The sequence below is a fragment of the Gobio gobio genome, assembly GCF_949357685.1.
Source record: "Gobio gobio genome assembly, chromosome: 4".
NCBI lineage: Eukaryota > Metazoa > Chordata > Actinopteri > Cypriniformes > Gobionidae > Gobio > Gobio gobio.
Window position 1 is genome coordinate 53,662,574 of NC_137100.1, and position 25,509 is coordinate 53,688,082.

General features: G+C 39.5%; 1 protein-coding gene across 14 annotated transcripts in view; it reads right to left on the bottom strand.

Moving 5' to 3' along the window:
• fbrsl1 (fibrosin-like 1) overlaps positions 1-25,509 on the bottom strand; it is a 403,049-nt gene that overhangs the window by 3,937 nt on the left and 373,603 nt on the right. For 3 of the 14 annotated variants that reach the window (XM_079815590.1, XM_079815591.1, XM_079815581.1), the window contains 10 exons: positions 13,339-13,708; positions 12,374-12,630; positions 10,217-10,479; positions 7,157-7,207; positions 6,837-6,932; positions 3,544-3,612; positions 3,383-3,412; positions 3,208-3,279; positions 2,830-2,962; positions 1,200-1,283 (listed from right to left, as the gene is read on the bottom strand). In XM_079815590.1, the coding sequence (XP_079671716.1) occupies positions 1,200-1,283; positions 2,830-2,962; positions 3,208-3,279; positions 3,383-3,412; positions 3,544-3,612; positions 6,837-6,932; positions 7,157-7,207; positions 10,217-10,479; positions 12,374-12,630; positions 13,339-13,708 (1,425 nt within the window). Of the gene's footprint in view, positions 1-1,199; positions 1,284-2,829; positions 2,963-3,207; positions 3,280-3,382; positions 3,413-3,543; positions 3,613-6,836; positions 6,933-7,156; positions 7,208-10,216; positions 10,480-10,620; positions 10,782-12,373; positions 12,631-13,338; positions 13,709-25,509 lie in introns of all 14 variants that reach the window. The other 11 variants (XM_079815586.1, XM_079815584.1, XM_079815593.1 and 8 more) reach the window with 6 other exon arrangements.

A 25,509-nucleotide genomic window follows, 5' to 3' on the forward strand; every position in this document is an offset into this window, starting at 1 on the left:
GAATGGATTTATGACTAATCCACAGTGTAGTTAAATAAGTAAGCAGTCATTTAGCTAATGCTTTTATGCCAGGAAATTCACAATACACTAATTCACATGAACAAGCCCCCTTAGAGCAACCTAGAGTTAAGTGCTTAGCTCAAGGGCATAATAGTGATAAGTTCTTGACTCAGAAACCAGAAACCTTCTGATTACCAGTCCAAGCTTTAACTACTAGGCAACACCTCACCCAACTCTGCATTTGACCAGTTTTCTCTCCATTTCCTTTGAGCCCCAGGTGTTAACAAACTGAAATTGGATTGACTTGAGAGCTCACTGTGTGAAATCCGCATTCATCACCGAGCTCAAATAACATATCTGATAGAAACTGTAGGGGAACACTATCTGAACGAATCAGAGCCCAGTAAAAAGGGAATGATAGAAAAATATACTTGTACTATATTTTGTATTGGGGGAAAAAAAGGTTTGGTCAGAATGGTCTCTGACACAAAATGTATGTGTGGGTCTTTGGGGGAGGGGCACAAATGTATTGTATAAAACATGGTCATTTTGTATGTTTTCACTTGTTTTTTTCTTTTTCTATACACCAGCCAGTTCAGCAAAGAATGACTTTAAATTCAAGATTTTGCTAATTAAGTTTATCCTGTTTTAAGCACGTTGAGGTATTTTTTCCAAATGTACTGTATTTATATATATATATATATATATATATATATATATAGTACATTTGGAAAAATACCTCAACGTACTTAAAACCGGATAAAAATCTTGAATATATATATATATAAAACATTTTGAAAGTTGAGTAAAGGTTCTAATATCTGACCCTTTGGGGAGACACCTCTGAGCCGACTGATACCAGACTAATAGGCCTTAGAGTAGATATTATATTTCATTTGACGAGAACAGAAACAAGGCTGTGAGGGATATAACTATAGTGTTTTCAATTTGTCATGTTATCTAAAGGTTGGGGATTTATTTCTTGGGGAATTTGGTTTTTGTGGAAAGATGTGCTTTGATAGCTGAATGATCACCACTGAGGTATGCAGCTACAACATATGGAGCAGATTGCATTTCTGTCATTATTTGCCTTGTTCATGTTCGCATCAAATAAAAAGGGATTTCAACGAGAATGCATTCAATTTGAATTACAGAAGGACATAGAGAAGAAGAACTATTTAAAATGGTGGTTTACTTACACTTACCTGCCAAATGGCTAGGAGGCAGGAAGCCAGCGTGGTGAGGAGACGGTCCATAGGGTGAAGCAGCTGGATGTCCCGATCCTATTGAATACAGCAAACAGTTAAAAAAGCCAAACAGTTAAATTATTCACCACAACAGAAGTAGATGTAGTCTCTATATACTGTGAAATAAGACAAGAAATGTTAGCTTAAATACTTTCTCCTATTCCAGTTTAATGTGGAGAGACAACTGGCTCAACCAATGGTGTGAGTTTGGGGCGGGGCTACCAGTAATAAGATGTTTAGAGGGAAACTGAGCAGTTTGCCCAGACAATAAAAAGGACAGTGATGTCTTAGAGTGTTCAGGTTGCATTTCAAAGGGTCAACTGTCTATTCATGTGTCATTTGTTAGTGTGTATCATTAATGAAGAAACCAATTACAAGCTCCTTCATGACACCACGCTGCATAATTACAATCTAAAGGGCAGACACGCTCATGTTGCCCTTCAACAAAGAGCTACCAGTCAATTATATCAGGTAAAGCATTTATATTCATGCCCGCAGCCCCCGCGTTGAGCCAAGAAAACGGTCAAAATAACAACATGCAAATGAGAAAATGAGAACATACAAATCCATTTTTATTATACTGGAGCCATACCAATAAAGCTATTGCAGTATAATTGACAACATAAGATATAAATAAACTGCGAGGGCAGTGTCTTGATTGGATTATAAATATAGTTTATAAGTTAAATGGTTACACTTTACAATAAGGTTTGTTAGTTAACATTAGTTAACTACATTAGTTAACATGAACTAATAATGAATTGTATTAATAACGCATTTATTTATCTTTGTTAATGTTAACTTCAACATTTACTAATGCATTATTAAAATCTTTTTAACATTAGTTAATGTACTGTGAACTAACATGAACAAACCATGAACAGCTGTATTTTTATGAACTAACGTTAACAAAGATTAACTAATGCTGAACAGAGGTGTTGTTCATGGTTAGTTCATGTTAACTAATGCATTAACTAATGTTAACTAATGCAACCTTATTGCAAAGTGTCAAAAGTTAAATGAAAATCACTTTTATATAAGTAGAATATCTTAAAGTGGTCAGGTCCCATAACAGCAGGAAAGGGAATTATTTCCAGGAACAGTTGTGTACGTGCAACTTTTTTATTTAAATTTTTCATCTTAAGAATTTAAAGTCAATATGAAATGTGGTTACACTTTATTACACCAACTCTCATTAGAATAGACTGTTAGTAGGCGGTTAAGGATAGAGTTAGGATTATTTTACTAATTTTACAGGATATTCAATGAGAAAAACAATGAAAACGTACTTATTTTATCAAGCTTACGGCGGTTGATTAGGTCTGAGTACTGTGAGTGATCGGCTGCATGATTTTCTTGGTGTTATGCTTTGTTGTTGCTTTAGGTTTGTATGAATTTTTGAATTATGAGTTTTTACTATTTATGGACAGCACTTTGGTCCATCCTTATGGAGTTGAGTTCAGTACGGTAGGATATGATTTTATGCATGACCTTATGCATAATGAGACCAGGAATGTGTACTGAGAGAGTAAATATAGTCAAGTTTGATTTCATGTTGACTTCAGGAGTTTTCTTCACACACCTGTTGATGAGAAGAGGGGTCTGGCCAGGTCATGAGGGTAGGGAAACCCAGGGAACACGCCGGGAGCTGGAGGACGGCTGAATAGATCAAGTTTTCCATTCATGTCCAGTTTATGCGGGTCCAAGTGCATCTGCTTTTAAGGGACAAACATCAATTTGAGGTTACATTCAATGTTACTTATGATATTTGTGAGTGTATAAAGTTAAAAAAAGTACTATTTATTTCTTTATATGTAAACCTTCCTTAATAAGAGAAAATCACTCAGACTTTAATGCACGAATCATTACAAAGTGTACTTATGCATTCTTGTAGTTCTAACACCTAAGGCTATACTATATTAAAGATCTGAATAATTTCTTGACTTCTGAGAGGACTTACTTTCATCTTCTGCTGATGATGGTAGATCTGCCAGGCGATTTGAACATGAACTGCACACCATTTACCTGGCTTCTGACATGAGCGAAGAAGAAATTTCAAAGCATTAGCACAAAGGCGGTTGCATTTAAGGTGGAAAATGTAAGGATTTGAAGGAGAATGAAAATATGATGCTTACTCTTACAGAAGTCCTAAAAGGATCTGTTATCTGTGAGGAAAAGAAATAGAGAAAAATGTTTTCTAATAAAGTTCAAGTTCATGAAATGCTGAAAACACCACAATCCTCATTAGTTTGTAACGGCTAATCTCTTAAGTGGATCTCCAGAATGGACGGCTTACCCTCGGGTCCTTCTGAAGGAGAGTGTGCGGGACCGTTCCTTGTCTTGCAACATCAATAGGGTTTGAGGCCTGGAGAGAAATTTAAAACCTTTTTAGATAAAGCTAATGGAACATAGCATTACACAGAGGTCTGTTTCTTTACTATTTTCCTCCATGCGCTGTTTAGAGATGTTGCACTGCATTGCATTTTTGGCTCCTTGGTGTGATGACTAAAGTCTAACTGGCACCAAAAACATATCAATATTTAGGCCAGAAAACACTGCAGCTTATCCAAATATGAATTTAGCTTTTTTTCTTTTCAATGCATTTTTTAACTGATGATCCTATGAAATCAAAACAGAAGTTGCGTGGCTTGCAATCTGTGTGTTAACTGTAAGGTAGTCTGTATACTAGTGTAAAATTAACTTTTTGCAGACTTGCAAATGAGCAAATCATGGTTCATTGCTGTGATGTAACTAAAGCCTATTGGCTATTTAAATAGACCACAAGCCTATAAACTCCAAAAGTTTAAAAAGCCTAAAGTTTAAAACTCCACATTAGTCCCAAGTTTCATGGATTCATTTATACTAATAAACATACATTTTAGACGGGCTCTACCTTTGACTGGGAGCTAACATAATAGTGAGAGTTATTAGAGAAGTGCCAAGTAAAAACTATTACACACCAAGTGAGGGAAAGCTATATAACACACACATTGCAAACACACACACACGCACATTAACCGCCCTGCTCAAGACCCAGTGATAAGTCTAAAAGTTAACACAAAAGCCTCCAGCAAGTTATTGAGCCTATGCTTCTTTGCATAATCCATTAGTGGAGAAAGTGGCAGTGGTAGATTTCTCCGTCTGTCTGCAGTATAAATGAAGTTGTGTGGGATTTGAGAGCACCCTGAATACTAATGGTGAGGTGAGGCTGGGCTCTAGATCAGGGGACATGCCACATTTCTACTAGATACAGAAAATAGAGAGAATGTAATGCTAACGCATAAATACATTGATAGTGTAAGGCCGCGTGTCCACAAAAGCATTTTTAGCCAGCTGAAAACGCTAGGCGCTATACTGAAAATGCCTCGCTGTGAGCGCTTGAGAGTGTTTTGGCAGCGCAGCACTTTTTTCAGTTTAGACCAGTGGCGGCTGGTCAATAGAGGGCGCTGGGGTGCCGCCCCCATCAAAATTCCAGAAATATACATGTATACAAAAATGATATAAAAATAAAATAGTTTACTCATACGATGTGCTGGCTGTTAATAAGAGCCTCAGCATTTGATAAAAACTGGCTTTGATCGGTTAACTAATATGTTCTTCAATATGTTTCATGCGGTTTCTTGCGCGAGGGACGCCGGACAAATGGATGTCTATCTGAGTCCAAAAATATACGGGCAGCATGTGACCTGAAGCTGGTCTCTAATTGGTTTTTAAAGATCCTCCTACGGACGCAGGTTGCTGCGTCCCTGGCGAATCAGAATTGGATGCGTGTTATTTTATCCAATCTGATTGGTTCTCGTCACCTGTCATTCAACTTTCCGTTCATGACCACTAAAGCGAAAGTGCGCGGGCGACACAGTCACTCCGGCTCCGCCAAAACCTTGTTATGATGATCACTTTCGTAGAGATGGCAGCAGTTAAACCAAATTCTTTCACAAGGCGTTCGTTGGATGATCCAGAACCGGACCAACGTGATTTACAAATCCAGCAGCAGGCCAGTGACAGAGGACACAGCTGCACTCGGAGCTTCACGCGCTTGTTATGAGAAATGTAAGTAGCTGGCTGGATGGATGTTGTTAGCAATGCCCTTTATTGCTTTCCCTGTCTTTTATTTAAAAGTGTCGGTACTGAAGTTTTGTGGACAACAACAGGGGTAAGAGACCTCAAATATCTAACTGAATTATGCAAATGTCATGACACTACTGAGATGACTGCCTTTAATCAGAGAGTTGCTGGCCAGAAAGAAAGGAGAGCAAAATTTATGTTCAAATAGTCAACATGCTAGTCTGTTGTTTTTTTTGTTTTTTTTTCCTCATTCAATTATATGTGGGAAATGAATGTGTAAAAAGATAAAAGTGAAGACACTATCTCAACAACCCCCCCCCCCCCCCCCCCCCCCCCCAAAAAAAAAAGAATTATCACCAGCCGCCACTGGTTAAGACTCTTTGCTTGTTATTATACGGAATATCAGCGGAAGTGTTACTAGTATCTCATTTCACAGATAGTTTGTTTCTGTATTGATTCTATATAAAAATGCCGATAGAATGTAAACTATTTCCTCTGACTCGTTTTAAATTATTTTGTTCCGTTATTATACACGCTGTTTTCATATGTTGACGTTGTACAAGCAGAATGTGGCGGTTGGTCTGTTATATTTGTCCCGCCCCTCCTCCACTCTGATTGGACAGCTGGGTGAAAAGTGACAGTGATGAGCGCTGTGTTTTACTCAAAGTTGAACATTCTTCAACTCTCCGCGACCAGTATAAACCGCAGATCGCTCAGCGCCTGAGCGTGAAATACTCGCTCTGCGCCTCGTTACGCTCATGGCGTTCTAAAAACATGGCGCTCCCATTGAAAACAATTGAATACGTGAAAAAACGCTTTGGTGGACACTTTCGTATCTGGACCCCTTTTCTTTTATTATCAGCAAATGTAAAGATGTAACAGGAAATGATTGGAATAGAGAGAAGGGGACGGGATTGAGACTAACTATCCCAGATTTAAATCTATCTCTCAGATGAGCATCCGAAGCTAAACGGGGCTAACCACGCTAGATCCCGGCTCTGATCTGGATCTGTTCTAAGCAACCACACGTTGAAAATTTAGGACGCCTGTATAGTGATGCAATCCAAAAATTGGTCAATCACATGTGATCACGACACCCTAAACAGCATACCAAGTTCAAATACTCTACTCATATTTAAGTAACATTATTTTTTATTTCACTTTTGGCTAAATTAAAACTTTAATTTTGGTTCTGATGAAAAATGTGTTTCGGTGAACCACTAGCCCTGCAAAATGTTGAAGAGGAAATTTTACTTCCATTCTCAAAACTGAAAAAGACTAGACCAATCCTTTGTTTTTCAGATTCATCTGGCAAACAATTTGTAGAAACTGTTGGGTGTGTTTTCTCGCGCTCACATCTGTATGATCACACTACCAGCCTTTTATGGACCATATTTTTCTAATATTTTTTGACATCCTAATCTTCTTGTAATCCTGAACCAACCACATGCTCTCTTTCTTGTTCTGCTCAAGTCAAAACAGTTTTGTCTACATTCCCACATGATGTGAAGGCATAGGTCTAACCTTTGGCTGGAAGGCGCCTTGCAGTGAACTGAAGGGCCCTGAATGTGGAAGCAATGGAGGCATGCCCGGCATTGTTGGCGGATAGGAGGGAAAGAACTGCAAAGAAAAAACAATGTAAATGTAAAGTTTCTTTGGCATCTATCTCTTTGAGCTATGACCTCTTTTTTAATCCTGCTTTGAAAACATCATCAAACCAAGCAAGCTTAAAAACATGCAAAAAGTTTATAAATAGGCATATGTCTCAAAGTTAACATAATTGATAATCTGACTCATTTTCAGTCAAAACAAGGGTTATGCAGTCAAAACAAGTTGGCACTTACGTTTGAATGTCTCAAGAAAGGATTGTCCAGCTTTGGGGCGTACTTGTCGAACTGAGAGAGGGAGAGAAAAAGAGAGAGAGAGCGCACAAATTAAAAACATATCAACAAAATCAAAGGCATCTGTGACCAAAAACATGAGAGAGCTTTACTGCAGTGTGCTTACATAGTCAAATAAATAGCAGATGAAGCTCAAATAAATTACACCCTTTTAATAAAACAATTACACAGTAAAACAGCCATTCAATGTCACATGAAAGAAAACCACAGCAGCCACAGCTGGCGCAGGCTTCACAGAGCCGACACAGAGTGTGGGAATACGCTCACAAAAGAGTCAAACCAGATTGCTAAACAAATGAAAGGCACCCTTCACTTCTAATTAAATTGACATGAGCCATTTATTACGTGGCAGTGTCATTCCATTACTGTTAAGAAATACATATAGAACAGTAACTCTTCAAAGTCAAGTTCTAGTTAAACAGTACAATTTGAGAGTAAAGATAGCAGCGCAACTATAGGATAGCAACTAGAAAAAGCATGTGATCGTGGTGAGATTCTGTATTTGATGAGTCAGGAAAAACAGCTGAAATGGTTCATGATCATTTTTAGAGATTCATATCAAATTTGATGAAAAAAAAAATCTTAAATTTAATTTTTTTTAATCGTAATAAAATAAAATAAAATGGTAACGCTTTTTTATAAACTAACATAAACAAAGGTGAACAAATACAGTAACAAATGTATTGCTCATGGTTAGTTAATACACTAACTAATGTTATCAAATGAAACCTCATTGTAAAGCGTTACCAATAAATATATTTTTAACGATTCATACTAAACTCCAGGACTTTTTTTTGCCACACTTTACAATTATGCTAATAAAAAAAGTCGTCTTAATTCGACCGCTTCAAGTTTAGCACTCCAAGTTCAAGTCATTTCTTTTACATAAACATACAAATCCTTTACAATCCCACTTATATAGTGTTGTTTCTACAGAAGCCTGTCGTCTTATGTCTCAGGTGATGGTAATAAAAGAGGATAAACTCTTAGGACACACTGTGTGTGTGTGTGGAGTGCTTGAACCACGGCCCACTTATGATACAGACTTTATATTCCAACAGATCAACAGGGATAAACTGCATTTATCCTGCATCGTATGAATGTGTGGCGATAATTAGCCTAAATCAAACACATGAGGTTGCCCTGGCTGAGAAAATTGCTGATCTGGCTTCCCCGCACACCTGCTTTATGGTTAACACTCGCCGAGTAAATACAGCAAAGGTTTGTAGTGGTCTATTAAAAACAGTGCTTCATAATTCACAGCCCCTGTCAGAGCTTTACAACAAACAGCTTTGGCAAATCAAGGCTCAATATTACATCTGTAAACAATTAAATCTCTAGGAGGAAGGGAAGAAAGAAAAGAAAACAAGACAGACATTATATGAAGTGTGTCACTGTTCAAAGTCAACATGAAATGGCTTTCGCTACCCACTTTACTTTCCTGGACTGACACATTTTCACATTTACAAAAGGTAGTTTTCCTTTGTCAGGAAAGGACATTTTTCTTTGTAATAACATGCACCAATGAATAATGCACAATAAGACCAGGAACATGCATAAAGGAAGTAAATTGGGTTATTTCTGAGCTCATGTTGACTTAATCAATCCGTTCTTTATATATTGACCCACAGTAAACACAAATGCTTTCGAAATCAATCATCAGTACATTTGTCAGTAGAAAACATCACATTTAAATCACATGGTGTTGAAAGAAATTCAACAATAGCAAATCAGCAAATAAGCAGTTCACCTCGTAAAACATTTGAGGAAGGTTTGGTGGTGTTTGTCATTCAGCTATTTCCGTGTTTCAATTTCTGGTGATGAAACAGCTCTGTGACCCACAAAAGAATCCGAACAGCAAACTACCAACATATGGCATGTTTTAAGCTAATATGCAAGCAGATTTTAATCTTTGGAGATGGTAATCTATGATTCAATGCCTTACTTTTTTATCTTGTGCTCCGACATAATATCTTTTGGATTGGTTGACAGCAGCGATAGTATGCAGATAAGACGCTCTCATTCCTGTTTGAATACGTTTCAGAGATCTGAATGCATTTTATATGGCTAGCTAACTTTGAGGAGCTGAATTTATCTGATTACAGGCTGCCAAAGTTTGCCTCTAATAGTCGCTTCGCACACGGAAGCAATTACGCTTTATCAAAACAACCCCGTTGATGTCATGACTTTCATCTGCGGTGAGGTCATTATGTTTTGACCGCAAGCTTTGAATGTGTCACATAGAATGAGTTCTGTCTGTACCTCAGTCACGCCATAAGACTCAGTCTGCCTCCGGTTTTTCTCAAACAGCCCCCAGCACTCAGAAACCTCACCGTTCTGCTCATATGAAAGCAATAAAACATCTCTGGCTCACACTATAAGAGCGCAATGAGTACGGCATGTCAACATGGCAGCAAAAAGGGTTTTTATTAGGGAAAGAGCTACAATATTTGTGGTTGTCATGGGACAATTGTTTATCTTGTTAGGATGATGGGTATCGGTTATGTCACAGAGGTGGTGCCGTTAAACAGTTTCAACCCTGTGTCCTCTGTTTAAGATAAGCTTTAAGCCTCAGTAGTGGGATGTAAGCTCTATTACTTATTACACAACAATTAGTTCCGGTGCGCTATTACGATTGAATGAACGCCGTTCCGCTTCACAGTTTGCATCAGTCCGCTTGTCAGTGTTTGCGATGTTTCAAACAGGCTGCCAGTCTGTGTTGCTCCCTTACATTTAACTGTTTTCGTCAAAGGAGCAACAATAGACAAAATAACTTGCCATATATGCCAAATATAAGTTACTCGTGCTGTCAGTCCGAATATCAGCATGACCGTGATGCGGCCGTGCTGATATTCAGTGCGTCAACACGATTGTGGGTGTCAATTGCTGGAAGAATAGGATGGCCGCATAGAAAGGGCTTGTCTTAAATAGGTTGGAGTATTTTAAGGGGGAATAGGGAGGTAAGGAAGGGAGTAAAATCTATCCGTTTTTACTTATCCTCACATTTCTGGCTGGGGTACGCACCATGGGAGGTGCAGTGGGCGGCCCAATGATGGCTGCCTGGGGCAGACTGGCAGGAAAGGGCGTAAAGGTATGCTGATGCGTGTGTTGGTGCTGGTGCATATGCTGATGTTGGTGAAACTCGGCCCGGAGGAGCGACACAGGGGCCAACGGCGACCCTGTCGCCCCTGGAGCCGACCCCCGACCTCGCTCCGAGCTCTGAACCAGGAAGCGGTTGTTCAGCTCCTGCCGCAGAAGATCATGCTCTGCAAGAAAGGAGAGCGAAGGGGAAAAAGGAGGGAAAGGGGGGAGAGGGGGAAGACACGGGAGGGAAAAGAAAAAAAAAGGCAAGGGCGGCCAGTGAGTTTTCACAACAGCGGTAGGAAGAAGCGAAAGAGGGTAGTCACCTGGCTTTCTCTGTTTCTCCAATTCAAGGTGTGAGGGTTTTCTACGTGAGGACTCATTGGTGGAGGTAAGAGAGTTGCCTGTGACAATGTGCCAATCAGAATCCCCGAATGAGGCTGGCAATACATGATTGGTTGGTTGAAAGATATCAACAGGCTGGTATCTAAAGACAAGAGAGAACCGAGAGTCACCTCAGCAGAAAACACACACACACTTGACCCGACATTCACAAACTCTAATACGGACTTAAAGGGACAGTTCACCCCAAAATGAAAATTCTGTCATGACCCTCATCACCCAAACCTGTATGAATGACTTTCTTATGCGGAAGACGGAAAACCTATTTTGACCACATATAATCTATAGACAAAAAAGTAAATGCTTCCACAAAAGAAACAAATGCATACAGGTTTGCATACAAATTTTCATTTTTGGGTGAACTATTCCTTTACGACCCTTTTTAAACTTGCTTGATGCTTTTAAAAGACATCAATATATACTTTTAATTTAGACTCTACACTTGGTTTGTTACAGTGAACTAAGATATTATGTTTTCAGTGATGGCAGCTACAGAAAGGATTACACTGTAGAGGCTAACTGCATGTTTGAATATACTATTTTTTATTAAAAACTTTGTTATTCTGTTCTTGATCCCTTGATTTAGATCAGCATGTAGCTCTAAAATGTCTGGAATTGGCATCTAAATAATCCAACAAAAAAAATACACTTACCATACAGATAAGGCAGAGATGAAGAGGCCAGGTATAATTTTCATCTCAAATTTTGCATATAGTATATAATATATCAGACAAAGCATTTAAAAACTGACATGACTGTCAAAGGTAAAATATCAGCCAATAAAACTTTCTGAGGCACAGGATCCAGATATTAGAAAAGAAGTGCAGCTCGCATCCTTCTTTATTACAGGTATTTTATAGTGCAGAAACTGGACCAACTGGATATAAAGTCACATTTTTCATATGCTGACCTCTGATGTGTGCCCCATCTCGCCTCGCACTTGAAAAATCTTGAAAAGAATGCGATCTAAGAGCAGTGCTGTTGTTACTGAATACTGTGCCTGTAAAGCTGTCTTTAACATGGGTTATTTGTCAACAAGCAGAGTTTTTTACCAAGCAATTAAAGTACAGTAACTGTAGGAAGAGTCAGTAGATTTCTGGGAACCACATTTGTGCAAATTTAAGACTAGCATTACAATATGCTAATGTAAATCTTTAAAATGGGATAAATGTAATACATAAAAAAAAAAAACAATGTTTATAGTTTTGTGGTAATCACGTCTTTCATTTCTTAGGTCTAAGTTTAAAAAATGCACAATCTTAGGGCACTAAACACTAGAAACATCTACAACAGAGCGTTTGAGGAACAGAAATGCATGAAATGTGTTCTGCAGGTTTGTTAAAATTTGGTAAAAATCGGACCCTTCATTCTCATTGGTCAATGGATGCTAATGTCAAAGTGCATTTCAGTAAAAGCTAAAATTTTTGCACCTACACTTCTGCAACCATTTAATTTTTTCCCTCTACATCCTTGAAATGCACCATCCAAATTGAAATCAGTGGCTTTGCAGCATTCTTTGCTGCAGCGTAAACTCTAATGTGTACAGACCCTTATGCTAATTAAATATTTGTATCAATTTGTTATATTGCAGAACTGAAGAAACCTACTGATTTTCAAGAAATCTCGTACCAACTACACCATAAAAAGTACACCATCTCAGCGTGTTGTTTTTTTTACCTGGATAGGGCGGTCCGGCAGGGTGTCCTGGCACCACCAGGCTGTTGGTCGGTAGGGTGGGCGGAGGAGGCAGTGTAGCAGGGGTGGCGAACATGGCCGGATGGCTGGAGATGTGGGAGGGCGAGTGAAGGGAGTAGTGGGAGGAAGGCAGTCCGGCTATGGAGAGAGGAAGAGGAGGAGCAGGAGACGGGAGGCCGCGGAGATGATGAGGGGAGTGAGGCAGGTGGTGTTTTGGAGGAAGAGTTGAAGGGTTGTTGCTGTGAATACAAAGGAAAGACAGGATATAAGAAGCAATATTCATATTGGGACAGATTATGAACTTATAGCTGTCATGGAGTCCAAATATAACTCTTAGATTTTCAGCTATTATTACAAAATAAAATAAAAAAATTTTGGTAAGGAAATACAATTAATTGTAATAATCAAGTGAGATTTTTTTTGTATGCACAAGGAGTCCACACAGAGATCTGATCTCACCATCATCGAGTCAGTCTGTGATTAACATCAAGAAACAGAAACAACTGAGACAGACTAAATCCAGAAGAACTGTGGCAACGTCTCCAAGACACTTCCTGCAGAGCTACCTGAAAAACTATGTGTAAGAGTACTTAGGACACTTTTTAGCGGTTTTAAACCACCAAATATTTATTTGATTTAGTAAATAGAAGTTAAATAAAATCTATTAATGGCATCAATTTTGAAAGCATCCTCACTTTACAGCCTTTTACTCAAGTGCTAAAATTGTTCACAGTACTGTTGCTGTGCAGGTAGGTGTCTTGGAGACATTGCCTCAGTTCTTCTGGATTTAGTCTGTCTCAGCGATTTCCTACTGACACACTACAGCAAAAGATATAAATAACTCTAAATAAAGTTTTTTGGGGGTGAAAATTCTAACATGCCTAAGACTTTTGCACAGTAGGGTGTATATATACTGTGTAAAATGTTTTATAAAAAAAGTTACTAACCTGATGTCGTGAAGATTGCTGTAAGGCAAAGGATGGTGATGATGACTGATGATTGGCCGGCTGTGGTGCGACGGGGGTGGGAGTCTGTGCTCCAGTGAATGTGATTGGTTCCTCAGGAGGGGAGGGGTGGGGATAGGGGGCAAAGATTCCTTCTTGATACTGAGAGGGTTTGGGGAGATAGGGTGCGGTCTAGGCGGGGGGGCTGCCGCCGCAGCAGGGGCAGGAGACCCCGTAGGGGGTGACGCAGGAGTCGGACTTGAGATCGGCGGGACAAACGAAACGTCGTTACTCTGTTCCTGGCTACGCTGAAGGCCAGACACTTTGGTCGAGCTGGAAGTTTTGGATCCGAGATTCTCATTCGTTTGCGTAACTAGAAAGAAAGAAAGACAAAACAGAGATTAAAATCTGTATATTATATTTTTAAATGAATAGGTACTACTACTGCACGGCGTGCATTGCAGTTGTTGTCTGCCACTTTAAATGCTTAACCTCTTTAAAAGGGTTCTGATTGGCTGTCAATGTTATTATTGTTCATCATCTGAAAAAAAAATAGTTCTGAAAGTGATTCCAATCCTTCGTCTGTGAGATAATCCTTATGGAACTCCCCGATTCTCATAGAATTGAGTGGGCCTTAAGGCTGCCTTTATTGATAGTATTTTGAAACCAATACAAAACACCCCCCCAAAGCAACAGATCATTTGAGCCATAGTGAGTGGATTTCGTCCACACCATAGGACAGGGAAAGCGCCACAGGGTTGTTGTTTTTTTTTTCTTTTTGGCTCAGGTGCATGCAAGCATCTCAAATCAAATGCACATGCAGTTTGGCACAGCTGTAGACATGTAACCTATAGCGTGGGATTGGTTTGCCAATCCATCCATTAGTTTGCAGCAGGGTGAACAGAAACCAGCTGCGATGCCTTCTCTGCTCACTGTGCAAAATGCTGGCATACACCATGACGCCAAACACATCCACATCTGTCTGTCTTCCTCTCTGTGCCTCATCTCTCTTATCTCCCTTTTATCGTTTTATCCCAGGTTCATTTTCTTTCTGTATTTCTTTTTCTCTCCATGGGTTTTATGAAGTGTTTAATCAGGTCATTTTCATGCTTGACTATAATCAGATGATCCAATTTTCTGCAAGCAATCCAGTCAGAATGAATAAATCAGAGCTAATTAAAGTTAAATGCCGTTCCCATTCATAGATTTACAGAGCACACAGTCTGCCATGAAATAATTATGTTTCAATTGTGCTGTGAAAAGGGATCATGCACCCTTTATACTGGCCTTTCAGAGTCACCCTCGCTCACTCTCTTTTTCACAAGATATTTCCAGGGATTTCGGTAACACTGCCACAGTCTTTGTACAGAGGAACTTCTGCTTTTGCTCAGTTAATCAGAGTACAGTGCAAAAAAGAGTTTACACCTCGCAATCTACAGAGTATACACGTTTCAAAATGTAAAAGCATAGTCAAGTCACCTTCATTTATATAGAGCTTTTTACAATACAGATTGCTTCAAAGCAGCTTTACAGTGATAATAGGAAATGAATGGAAGAGAAATTGTTTTGGCTGTACAGCAGCTCTAGAAAATAACATTGAAAAAAAATGGTTGGCTAGAATCTAGATATCGGTGCATTCTTAAAGGGGGTGGGCAGTGGGCACGTACAGTTTCAGCCAATCTACAGAGTAGTATCTACAGAGTAGTATTGCATCCTTCATGTCTCAAAAAGTCTTTAGTTTTATTATATTTATAAAAGACAGATACGCTGTACCGACTCTTCCCGAAAACAGCCGATACTACATTCATGGCATTATCCCTCCTTGGATAGGAGGGATAATGTTTACATTATATGCACTTACACGCCGATTGCCAACAGAACACAGACATTTGATGCAGTTTCACTCACCACCTATGGTTTCGACTCGTGACCGGGAACAAACAAACACACTTGCAGAACTCTGTTGCTGCTCCGGAAAAACAAACTGCATCCACTGTTTCCTTAACGCTGGGTTATTTGGGAAACTGAACAAGGTTCTCTTTCCCACACAACCAGAAACACACTTCTTTAGTGACATTGTTGATTTTGTGGTCTAAAAAAAAAGTGCTGCCAATGGCTCCCCAACCCCAACGAAGCTCGCTGATGGGCACGCTCTCGCTCCCGCATACGCTCATCCAGGAGAAGTGCCCATACAGGGAATTCCACCCATTTTGACCTAATACATGGCCATACTCGGAAAAAACTTTCCGAAACTTGTTCGAATCTGGAAGGAGTGTATTTGGCACGGAAATACTCTGTCATACGTCCAAGTCATTTTTGTTCATACGTCCATGTTTAGCATGAGAATACAACTCTTTAACAGTGTAAATAAGTCAGAATGCATGAAATAGCATTAGACCCCACACTTTAAAGCATACACTCCTTCCAACAATCACATATGCCTATTTTACTGGCAATAATGCTAGAAAAGAAAACAGAAAGGAAAGATGGAGAGAGGTATAGAGTAATTAAAGACAATGCCTTCCCCAGGCCACTAATTAACACATTTAATGCAGTCCTCATTCCTAACAGCTTAGTGCAACCTCAAACAAAGACTCTGAAAGCCTGCAGTACACATACTCTCTCCCAGGCCATTAAAACTTCAGCCCGGCGCTCCTAATGGAATATCTGAGCTGTATTAACATACCACTTAATCATTAATGGACACCAATAATTGAGGGCTAAAAACGCTAGCTTGAGTTCTTGACATATTTCTCCCCTGCCGAATGACGCACTTCATAAATGAGCCCAAGTCTACAAACAGAACCTGCTCTTAGAAGGAAAACTGTCCTTTTAAGTGTGTAGGTGGTGGAGCTTGTCCTTTTTTGCAGCTTTGGGTTGGCTTTTGAAGTTTTTCTGGGAACAGCAGTGGTTACGAATTGTAGGGCCTTGTACAAGATTAGCGCAAAAGGAGAACTTCTACCCAATCGCTTGGAAAGGTCTAAACAGATGCACTCATGGATAACCCTGTCTTGCTGCCTTTTCCTACAAAGCAGAGAAGAAATATGTCGCCCGTCGGTGACGTTGCCTTGGAAACCAGTCTCGGAGGCACGTTCGTACAGTGAAAACGGACAGTGGTAGTCAGGCTCCTCAGCTAGCAGTCCGTGGCACTTTAGGCACAATGGGCCCTGCGCTTTCTCTTAATGATGATTCTAATGGGTCATAATGGCAGCCAGCAGGCAGGACAAGACATACAAGCGTGGCTTCTTTCTCATTAAAAAAGTGCCCTGTGAATGTCTGGATGCCTGCTGTATGTAATGAAGAGGCTTCTTCCCAGTCTAGAATGCGGCCGTAATCATTTCGCAGAAAATATGACACAATGTCATTCGAAACGAGCCGTTGTGATGTCATGCTTCTGGCAGTGGCTGTGCGTGTCACCTGTGAAATTCTTGTCAATTTTTGGTTGTGGTAAATTGTTAATATGTCAACCTCACCGTAGACACATCAGAATATGGATTGGGCAAGTTGCCACATTAAAGGTGTATGGCGTTCAATTTTCTCAATGCATCCATATTGTGACTGCTGGCCCTGAAATTCTGCCTTAGGATTCTTTTAATGAGAAGACAGAGTCCAATATACTTGTAACTCCTTTAACTTTTGTTTTTGACAACTGACAGGCCTCAAGGCAGAAATATTTCTCTGAGACAAACAAGACCTCATTATCTAACACCAAGGTCAGCGATAGATTTACTGCGCCCGCTAACAACAAAAACATACAACACACCAACTTCAGTGACTAGATTTTTACTGCTTACCCATGCAAACATTGCCACCATGGTGCTAAGGGCTTGGATTATTGGATTCTTATTATATTAGTATTATTATTATAAGTAGGGTTAGGAGTTTGTTCAAATATAACATATTTAAATCATTAACAAGTACTACAATTCTTGCCATGCCAATTTATGCCATACAGTTCTCTCAAGCCTCGAACAGAAGAGCATTTTCAATCTGTAACATAAAACAGGCAACAACAGAGACCCTTAAGACTGAGTGAAATCACAGTAGAGCTATTAGACACACAGACAAGAGCGCCCTCAGGAACACCCACAGATTTGTAGAGGTCAGAGGTCGCATTCTGAGGAGAGAGTGACACTCCCTGGGGACGTGTTGGCATCCCTGTTCACCAGATGACACTTCAGCAGACTATTGATCTATCCTATCCCCCTGCTGCTTCTCTCATGGTACGATCCCTCAAGGGACTCGGGCCTCAACACGTGCCTACTGCGGTAGGAACCACCAGCAGTGTAAGTAGGGGTGTGTGTTCTCATGACGGATGGTTCTAGCAGAAGCAGGGTGACCCCAGCATCGCCCCACAGCTGTCCCACTAAGATATCCTTGACCTCTGAACTCATTTCAGGCTCAGACAGCCGTCTTGGAACATCTGGAGAGCTGCCGTACTCTACTCATTACACACACACCGACATGATGAAAGTGCAGACAGATGGCTTTAGCTATCAGAGGAAATTCTTTCCAGTGTTCCGAAAAAGAGTCTCACATTATAAGTCACTTTTCTAATCGACCAATAGTAGGCACTTGTGTAGCATTAACAGCACCTGATATGCACCTGATTACTATATATATATATATATATATATATATATATATATATATATATATATATATATATATATATATATATATATATATATATATATATATATATATATATATATATATATATTAATATAAGTAAAAAAAATATTTTATAACGTTGTCCATGACTGTTTGTCAAGTGCTTATATGAGGTAGCAAGTTTTTATCTTTTTTAAGGTTTATAGGCCTTATGACGAGAGAACAATAAAACACCAGATAAATAAACAGATAGAACAATCGATAGATAGAACGATAGATAGATAGAACGATAGATAGATAGAACGATAGAACGATAGATAGATAGAACGATAGATAGAGCGATAGATAGATAGAACGATAGATAGATAGAACAATAGATAGATAGAACAATAGATAGATAGATAGATAGATAGATAGATAGATAGATAGATAGATAGATAGATAGATAGATAGATAGATAGATAGATAGATAGATAGATAGATAGATAGATAGATAGATAGATAGATAGATAGATAGATAGATAGATAGATAGATCGATCAAGACATCATCAGGAGTCAGGACACACAATTTTCGACACAAGACTAATCCTAATGTTGCATATCCATGGGATGCAGCCGGTGTCTATTTCCAGACTATTAAACCCCTCCCCCACCACCCCCACCCTTTACAACAATATTCTCAACCGTCTCCTGTTGCACATGCAAATGGGAGATTATGGATTTACGCCTTAGTCGGTCTGTGTTTTATATGTAATAAAAACAGCTCATATGCAAACGGGGTCTTAAGATAAGGCAGCAGGGGATGCAAATTCTCCCAAATGACCAGGGGCCAATGATGCTTATTGCAAATACTCACACTCCGCACTGCCTTCTGCTGCGAGAACTCAAGCCTAACGCTACACATTCTGAGCTCATTTCCCTTGCAAACCCAGTGGTATATCTCTCCATCATCACTGTGTGCCAAAAAATAAACATTAATACTCATGCACAAAGACAGATATAAAACCACAAGTAACAAACTAAAAGCCGCCTCCAGCTGATGAAGTCAACAAACAGAATAAGACAAGAATTTATCTCGCGAGCAGGTGCTGCATGGAGAGCTGTCATCTTTTCACAGATTAGCTGCATCCAGACAGGAAATTCTCTCCTCTTTACCAGTCAAATCCACTGGGATCTGCATTTCATTGTGCCAACAAAGAACAGAGAATGCCAAAACATCTAAATCGCAACTGGGTGGGTACCTCTAGCTGATGAAAGAGATTTTGGCTTCAGAAATGTTGATTATAAACCTGAATATTGTCTCACAGCAGTCAAAATGTTATACATTTATTTTAAATTAATGCATTAAAATAAAGGTATTTTATTATTTATTTTTCTTATTCAATGGGTTTTAATATTTTTAAAAGATTCTACAGTACATTCAAATATTTTGATGCCTGATTTCACATATAACTATATCATTTATAGAACTGAATGATTACACACACACACACACACACACACACACACACACACACAACAATTATAATTGATATTCTATAGCATATATGTAATTTAAAATTCAAAATTTTTAAATGGGAATTAAGAAACGTATTAAAATATTTTAATGTACCACAAAAAAAAAAAAAATACTAGATAGGTAGGCCACACTATCTACATTGCTGTATCCCTGATAGCATGTAGCACTTTAAATCACTGTATAGTATTACATGCAGTTACTATATCATTTACAGTACTATTGCATAATCTACCCAGTCACCCCCCCCCCCCACACACACACACAGAGATACAGTACTTCTCTATGAGAAGTTTAGTTTTAGCTCTTCTAAACCCATACTGAGATCACAGACATGCAAAAACAGCCTGCGTGTTTCAAGACATTTTAAGGGCCAATGACAGCTGGTGTGAAGACATTGGTCCGCTATTTCCATCTCTGTTCGGGACAGGGCAAGGTGGCACCAGAGCGCTCCGGGTGTTAAGCTGCAACATGTTGGCTGGTGAAGCCACACAGAAAATCTGTGAGCGCCTACTGTTCATTTCAGAGATCTGGAAGCTTTCCGTGCCCTCTATGAACCACTGCTTCCCCATGCTGGGAACAGACTCACACTGCGCCCATATGGCTCAGACGGCATATGCCATCCTGTTTCATGCCATGCGTGATTACTGACGGACAGAATGAAGACGCATGATAGAAACAAAATGATTAACTTCTTTTTATTCACAGTTATTAGAAATGAAAAACTATACTAGACATATTGAAAATATGAAATATGAAAATTCCATCAGGATTTACACTCACGTTGTTCTAAAACTGTATGAACACAAAACGAGAAACTCTGAAGACTGTGCCGGTCACTCTTTCCAATGCAATTGCAATGAATAGGGACTTAAGATTGTAAGCTTCATAAAAGACAAAAATATCACAAAGGTCGTTCACATAACTTGTGCGCTTCTGAAACCATTCAATAGCTTTGCTACAATCTTAAAATGGTCATCAAATGAAAATCTTGTCAACCACCCTTGCTCTCCTTAACACGCTCATGGGAGGACTAGTGATTTGTGACCGAATCATTGAGTTAAATGAATCGATTCACTAAATCAGTCTAAATGATAAATTCATGATTCAAACGGTATTAGGTCACTGTTGAGGAAGATTATCAACCTGAACTGCTTTTGCATCCCTTTTTGAAGTGCCAGTCCGTGTTCATTATAGCTGAAAAAGAGCATGTTTCTCCTTTGTGCTCTGCAGAAGAAAGTCACTGGTTTAGAACAACATGAAGGTGAGTAAATAACACCAGAATTTTCATTTCTCCTCCTTTAACAGTATGCAGCACTTCTGAAACATTCATTTTTATGACGGTGATAAACATACAAGCTCTTCACTAATCTATCTGTGCCTCTGATGTGGGCTGGGCATTACCAAACGTCCCAGATTGTTTGTGTGGTACCACGTTGTGCCCAAACGGCTCATCATTTCATTAATTAGCTTGAGCTGCACGGTTGGCAAACGCGGCAGGCACGGCGGCAGCTGTCTGGATTGATTAGAGAAGAGGACCCAGCGCTGCAATTATCTAGATGACTGCAGACAATGGCTGTCTGCTCTAATAAAGATTCGTCTTACGACTCAGAAGGGTGTTGGAATCAGCGGAGGCTCAGTCGTATGCAGGCCAATACAACAGACCAATCTCGATGCCTCGGCCTTTGACTTTTGGAGTAAAAGCCAGAATATTAGAACCACCCATAAATGGCCTCATACTAAGTCTTTCATCTGAAGAAGTCAGACCACGACTTCTTATTAGATTATCCTCAATATAGGGTTTGGATTAGTGATACATTAGATAGGGCTTTTGGTCATTTTGAGTTTATTGGCATTGACAGATTAACTGAAGTGGTCATTCTGCCTTTGTCAAAGGGTAGTACACTTTTCTGTTGTCAAATATTTTTAGTTAATAATAGTAAATATTGTGTAAAATAAGTGTTCATTTAAATTAAGCAATGTTGTGTATATCTTTACAATAAGGTATCATAAACATTAGTTAAAGCATTGGGTATCATGAACTAACAATAAACATTAAAGTTGATGTTCATTTACAAATATACTATTCTTCGGACTACCTGATCAACTCACTCAACTGTATTAAACGCTACACAATGGCAAGTGGAAATATAGGTCTAAATCAGCCATATATGTTTGAACTAGAAACGGATTCAGAAGAAGAAGAAGAAGAGGAAGAGTGAATTATACAGACAGGCCCGGTTCTACGGGGTTGCTTAAGGGGGCACTCTCAAACGAAAGCAAGAGCGCCCTCAGTTCATACTGTAATAATATCATATTACTATTGACGATTTGTGCTTGCGCTCTGGAGAACGCCAAATGTTTTTATTTACTACGTGTGTTTTTGCAGCGGTGAGCCAATCAGACATGTTTGTTGATCTCTTAAACGCAGTGATCAATCAGAAGAGTTTTTTCCTCGAATCCTTTCGTTAAGAAATGTAGACACAATGTACATTAGAGATCCATTATGCAATCTATTATAACAGAACTTTGATTATAACAGAACTTTGCAAACTGAGATGAGTGACAGCTTTTGAGTGATTGTGAAGAAGCTGTCTTTGCAGGCTTTCTAGGCTATATATATTCCATTCAGAATTTGAATAGAAGTCGACACATAACAGTAATTGATATGATTAGCCTTTGGGCTTGACTACATCATCAAACAGCCAATAAATGTGTTGCTAATGTTAACCAAACCCTATTCCCGTTCGCAGTCTCAGAGTCAGATAGAAAATCTGCATCCTTAGAAATAATGATATGAAAAGCCCCACCCCGCATGTTGACGGGATTGGTTACAAGTTTGTGACGGTAGGAGGGAGGGGTGGTTTCAAGTTATTGAGACTGCATTTAGCGCACTGCTTTTTAAAGAAGAAAATACTCAGCAATGGTGTTGACTGATGAATTCACACATGGTTTGCCTTAAAGCATATTAAAAACACCACACAGGCATATAAACAACATTACAAACTTGATTTTCACCACAGGGAGTCTTTTAAGTGCCATTCAAGTTGTGAGAAGAGCTCAAAAACTGATGACTCTGACTAGAAGAACTGCCGTCATTATAGAACATTCTGGAATGGCAACCCATTCTCTCTCGGGTTCTCCGGCTCTGGTTTCCTTCCAGCCGACTCTCAGCCTCGCTTCACAGGGCAGCGCCAGGCTCAGCATGGGCAATAATTCCACCTCAGCATGTCAGCTTTATTTAGCTGCATAATGCCCTTACAAACCTAACAATACCTCTTTGTTACCCTGCAGGAGAGCATCCTCTATTAGCACTGCCAGCTGCTTTTCTCCTGATTTACAGGCTGCAGAGAAAAGCAGGAGGTGAAACAGGAGGAGAAAAGCGAATGAAAAGGGAAAAAAAAAAAACAGGCCAAACTACATGGGCGAAAACCTTTTGGGGTAGCGAGCATTTTGCCATGGGAGAGCACAAATAAAGGTGTTCTCTAACAATGCTATCAGGCATGAACCTGCTTCAGACCTGTTTGACATTAGGTGCATATAATATCATCTTTCAGCAAGTAACTGATTACTTTTCAGTGGAAGGGGAAACGGATGAATGGGAATCATTCAACGGCCCAAGTAGCATAACATGGGTCTGAAAGAGCTCTTGTGCTTTCTTGCCCCACTCTTTATGTACCTGGAACTTGCTTCCTACCACGGTGAACTCGCAGGAACAATCCCAGTTTGACGGGCCTTCTTCTACCCGTCACACCTGACTTGCTGTTTTGACATTGTGGCCATAGTGGCAAGGTGGTGTAAAGGCATATTGTCAATATTTTCATTCGGATAACTTTCCCTCAAGTGCTTTTTTCACTTAACCGCTTCCAGTCAAAAAATGAGCACTGGACGGAAACCGCTCTGCTTGGTTAGCGTGCACGCCCGCACACACACCTCACAAGAAGGGGCACATGTGGAGGACCGCAAGTTTTTCAAATGTCTTATGATCTCTTTTTTTTGTTCCCTAATGACTCGCCTTGTGACTTTATTATAAAATAATTCAGCCATCTCCAGGCGAAGAGTATCTCGACATCTTCACGGCAAATTAAACTGGATAATCGGCTTTAAGCAGAGCTGATTGTATCTTTCATAGTGTGACTTTATGGAGAAAAAAAAAACGTATTAAAGAAAGGACATGTCATGAACACGGGTCAAGAAACAGTCAGAGAAACGGTTTGTTCAGACTCAGGCCCTGATAAAAAAGACTTTTCAAAGATCTCATTGAATGGACGGTTTACTTCCATTCCTGGATCCAGCATAGCTCCTTTTCACTGAAATCCTTCACAGATGCTTGAAAAGCATTATGTCTCATTGAAGACCATACAGGGCACGTATTATTCTGTTGTTTCTATGAATGCCTTCAGAAATTGTAATGCCCGAACAACACACTGGATGAAATTGAGATTGCATCACAGGTGAAAAGATATATTTCCACCAGCAACGCAGAAGGCACTGGAAAAACTCTTTTCATTTTATAACCCCAAACAAAAGATTCATTGTCACTCCACAATCTTATCTTTCAATCTATATCCGTCAAGGCTTATTTTTCAGGTAGTCTGAGGGCTAGCATCTGACAAAAACTTCTGTATTTAACAGAACAAAAAAAAAAGCCTTGAAAGACCGTTATTTAGTAGGACGGAGATCTAGGGTCCTGTTCAGAAATGCATCACTTCTGAATGACACTGTTTTAAGAGGTGACATCGGAGTGTTTACAATAGCCAAGCGTGTCCTTTCATGCAGTCAGAGGCTAAATTACAGCTCTGAGACCCTCTTGTTCAACTCAGATGGGACTCCTCAGGTGGGTTTGACACTGGGATAAAGGCATGGGATAAGGTTGCAGGGAAATATCAGGTTAGCAAACACACACTACTTTTAGGCCCCCTAAATCATTCAAGAAAAGGACTAAACACAATGGGGAGAGGTATACTATGAATGTCAGTTTTTTAAAGCTCAACAGAAGCAGTGCAAGAAGATTTATGAAGGTAAAATAGGAATACGACAGTGTTCTTGATCAAACATTTTGCAGACATTTGCAAAAGTACAATGGAAAAAACGGAAACATACAGCACGCCCAGTATAGTCTGATTTACAAAGAAATTTCTCTTTTGAGCCAGTTCTTTGAATAAATCGACCCAGAAGTCTTGCAAGTTATCGGTCTGAATCTGAAATCCATCACAGCAGTTAATATAGTTTATGTGAAAACACAGATCACACATTATATTTATTATACATCAGTATAAATACTGAACATATTGTACTTGAACCTTGTTTGTTTGCATCAAATTAAATATGGCATCTACTCTGACCAGGGTTTATGATGTTTAAACCGTGTGAGGAGAGACTTTAACCCATCTGTATAGACTAAGCAGTACAGTGGGGAGGGAAGTAATAAAGGTAGTCTGAAGGGGCAAAGAAGGTTTTGGAGGCATGCCAGTAAAACTAATGGAGACAGGCCCTCTGTCCTGACCTCGAGCACCGCTCAGGGGGACCCGCTCAAACATGCATGTCTCCTCTAATTTCCTGTTACACACACACACACACACACACACACACACACACACACACACACACACACACACACACACACACACACACACACACACACACACACACACACACACACACACACACACACACACACACACACACACACACACACACACACACACACACACACACACACACACACACACACAAAGAAACAAAGAAACAACATACTACCTTATTGTGGTCATAGTGTACAGGCATGGAATGTGCCACTTCAGATTTACTTTTTTTTGCATTTTATATATATATATACAGTTGGACCCTGAGTGCAATTTATTTTTAATAACAAAACGAAACGCATTTACAAGTTTACACTTCTTGGAATCATGGGGCACAGAAAGCACATCATAAACAGTTGTCAACTAAAAGAGGTGAACATAAGGGCTTGCTTAATGTTTAAGTTTAATGCATTAGGTGTAGCTTTTCAAAGATTTCTGTCCATGACTATACTCAAAGC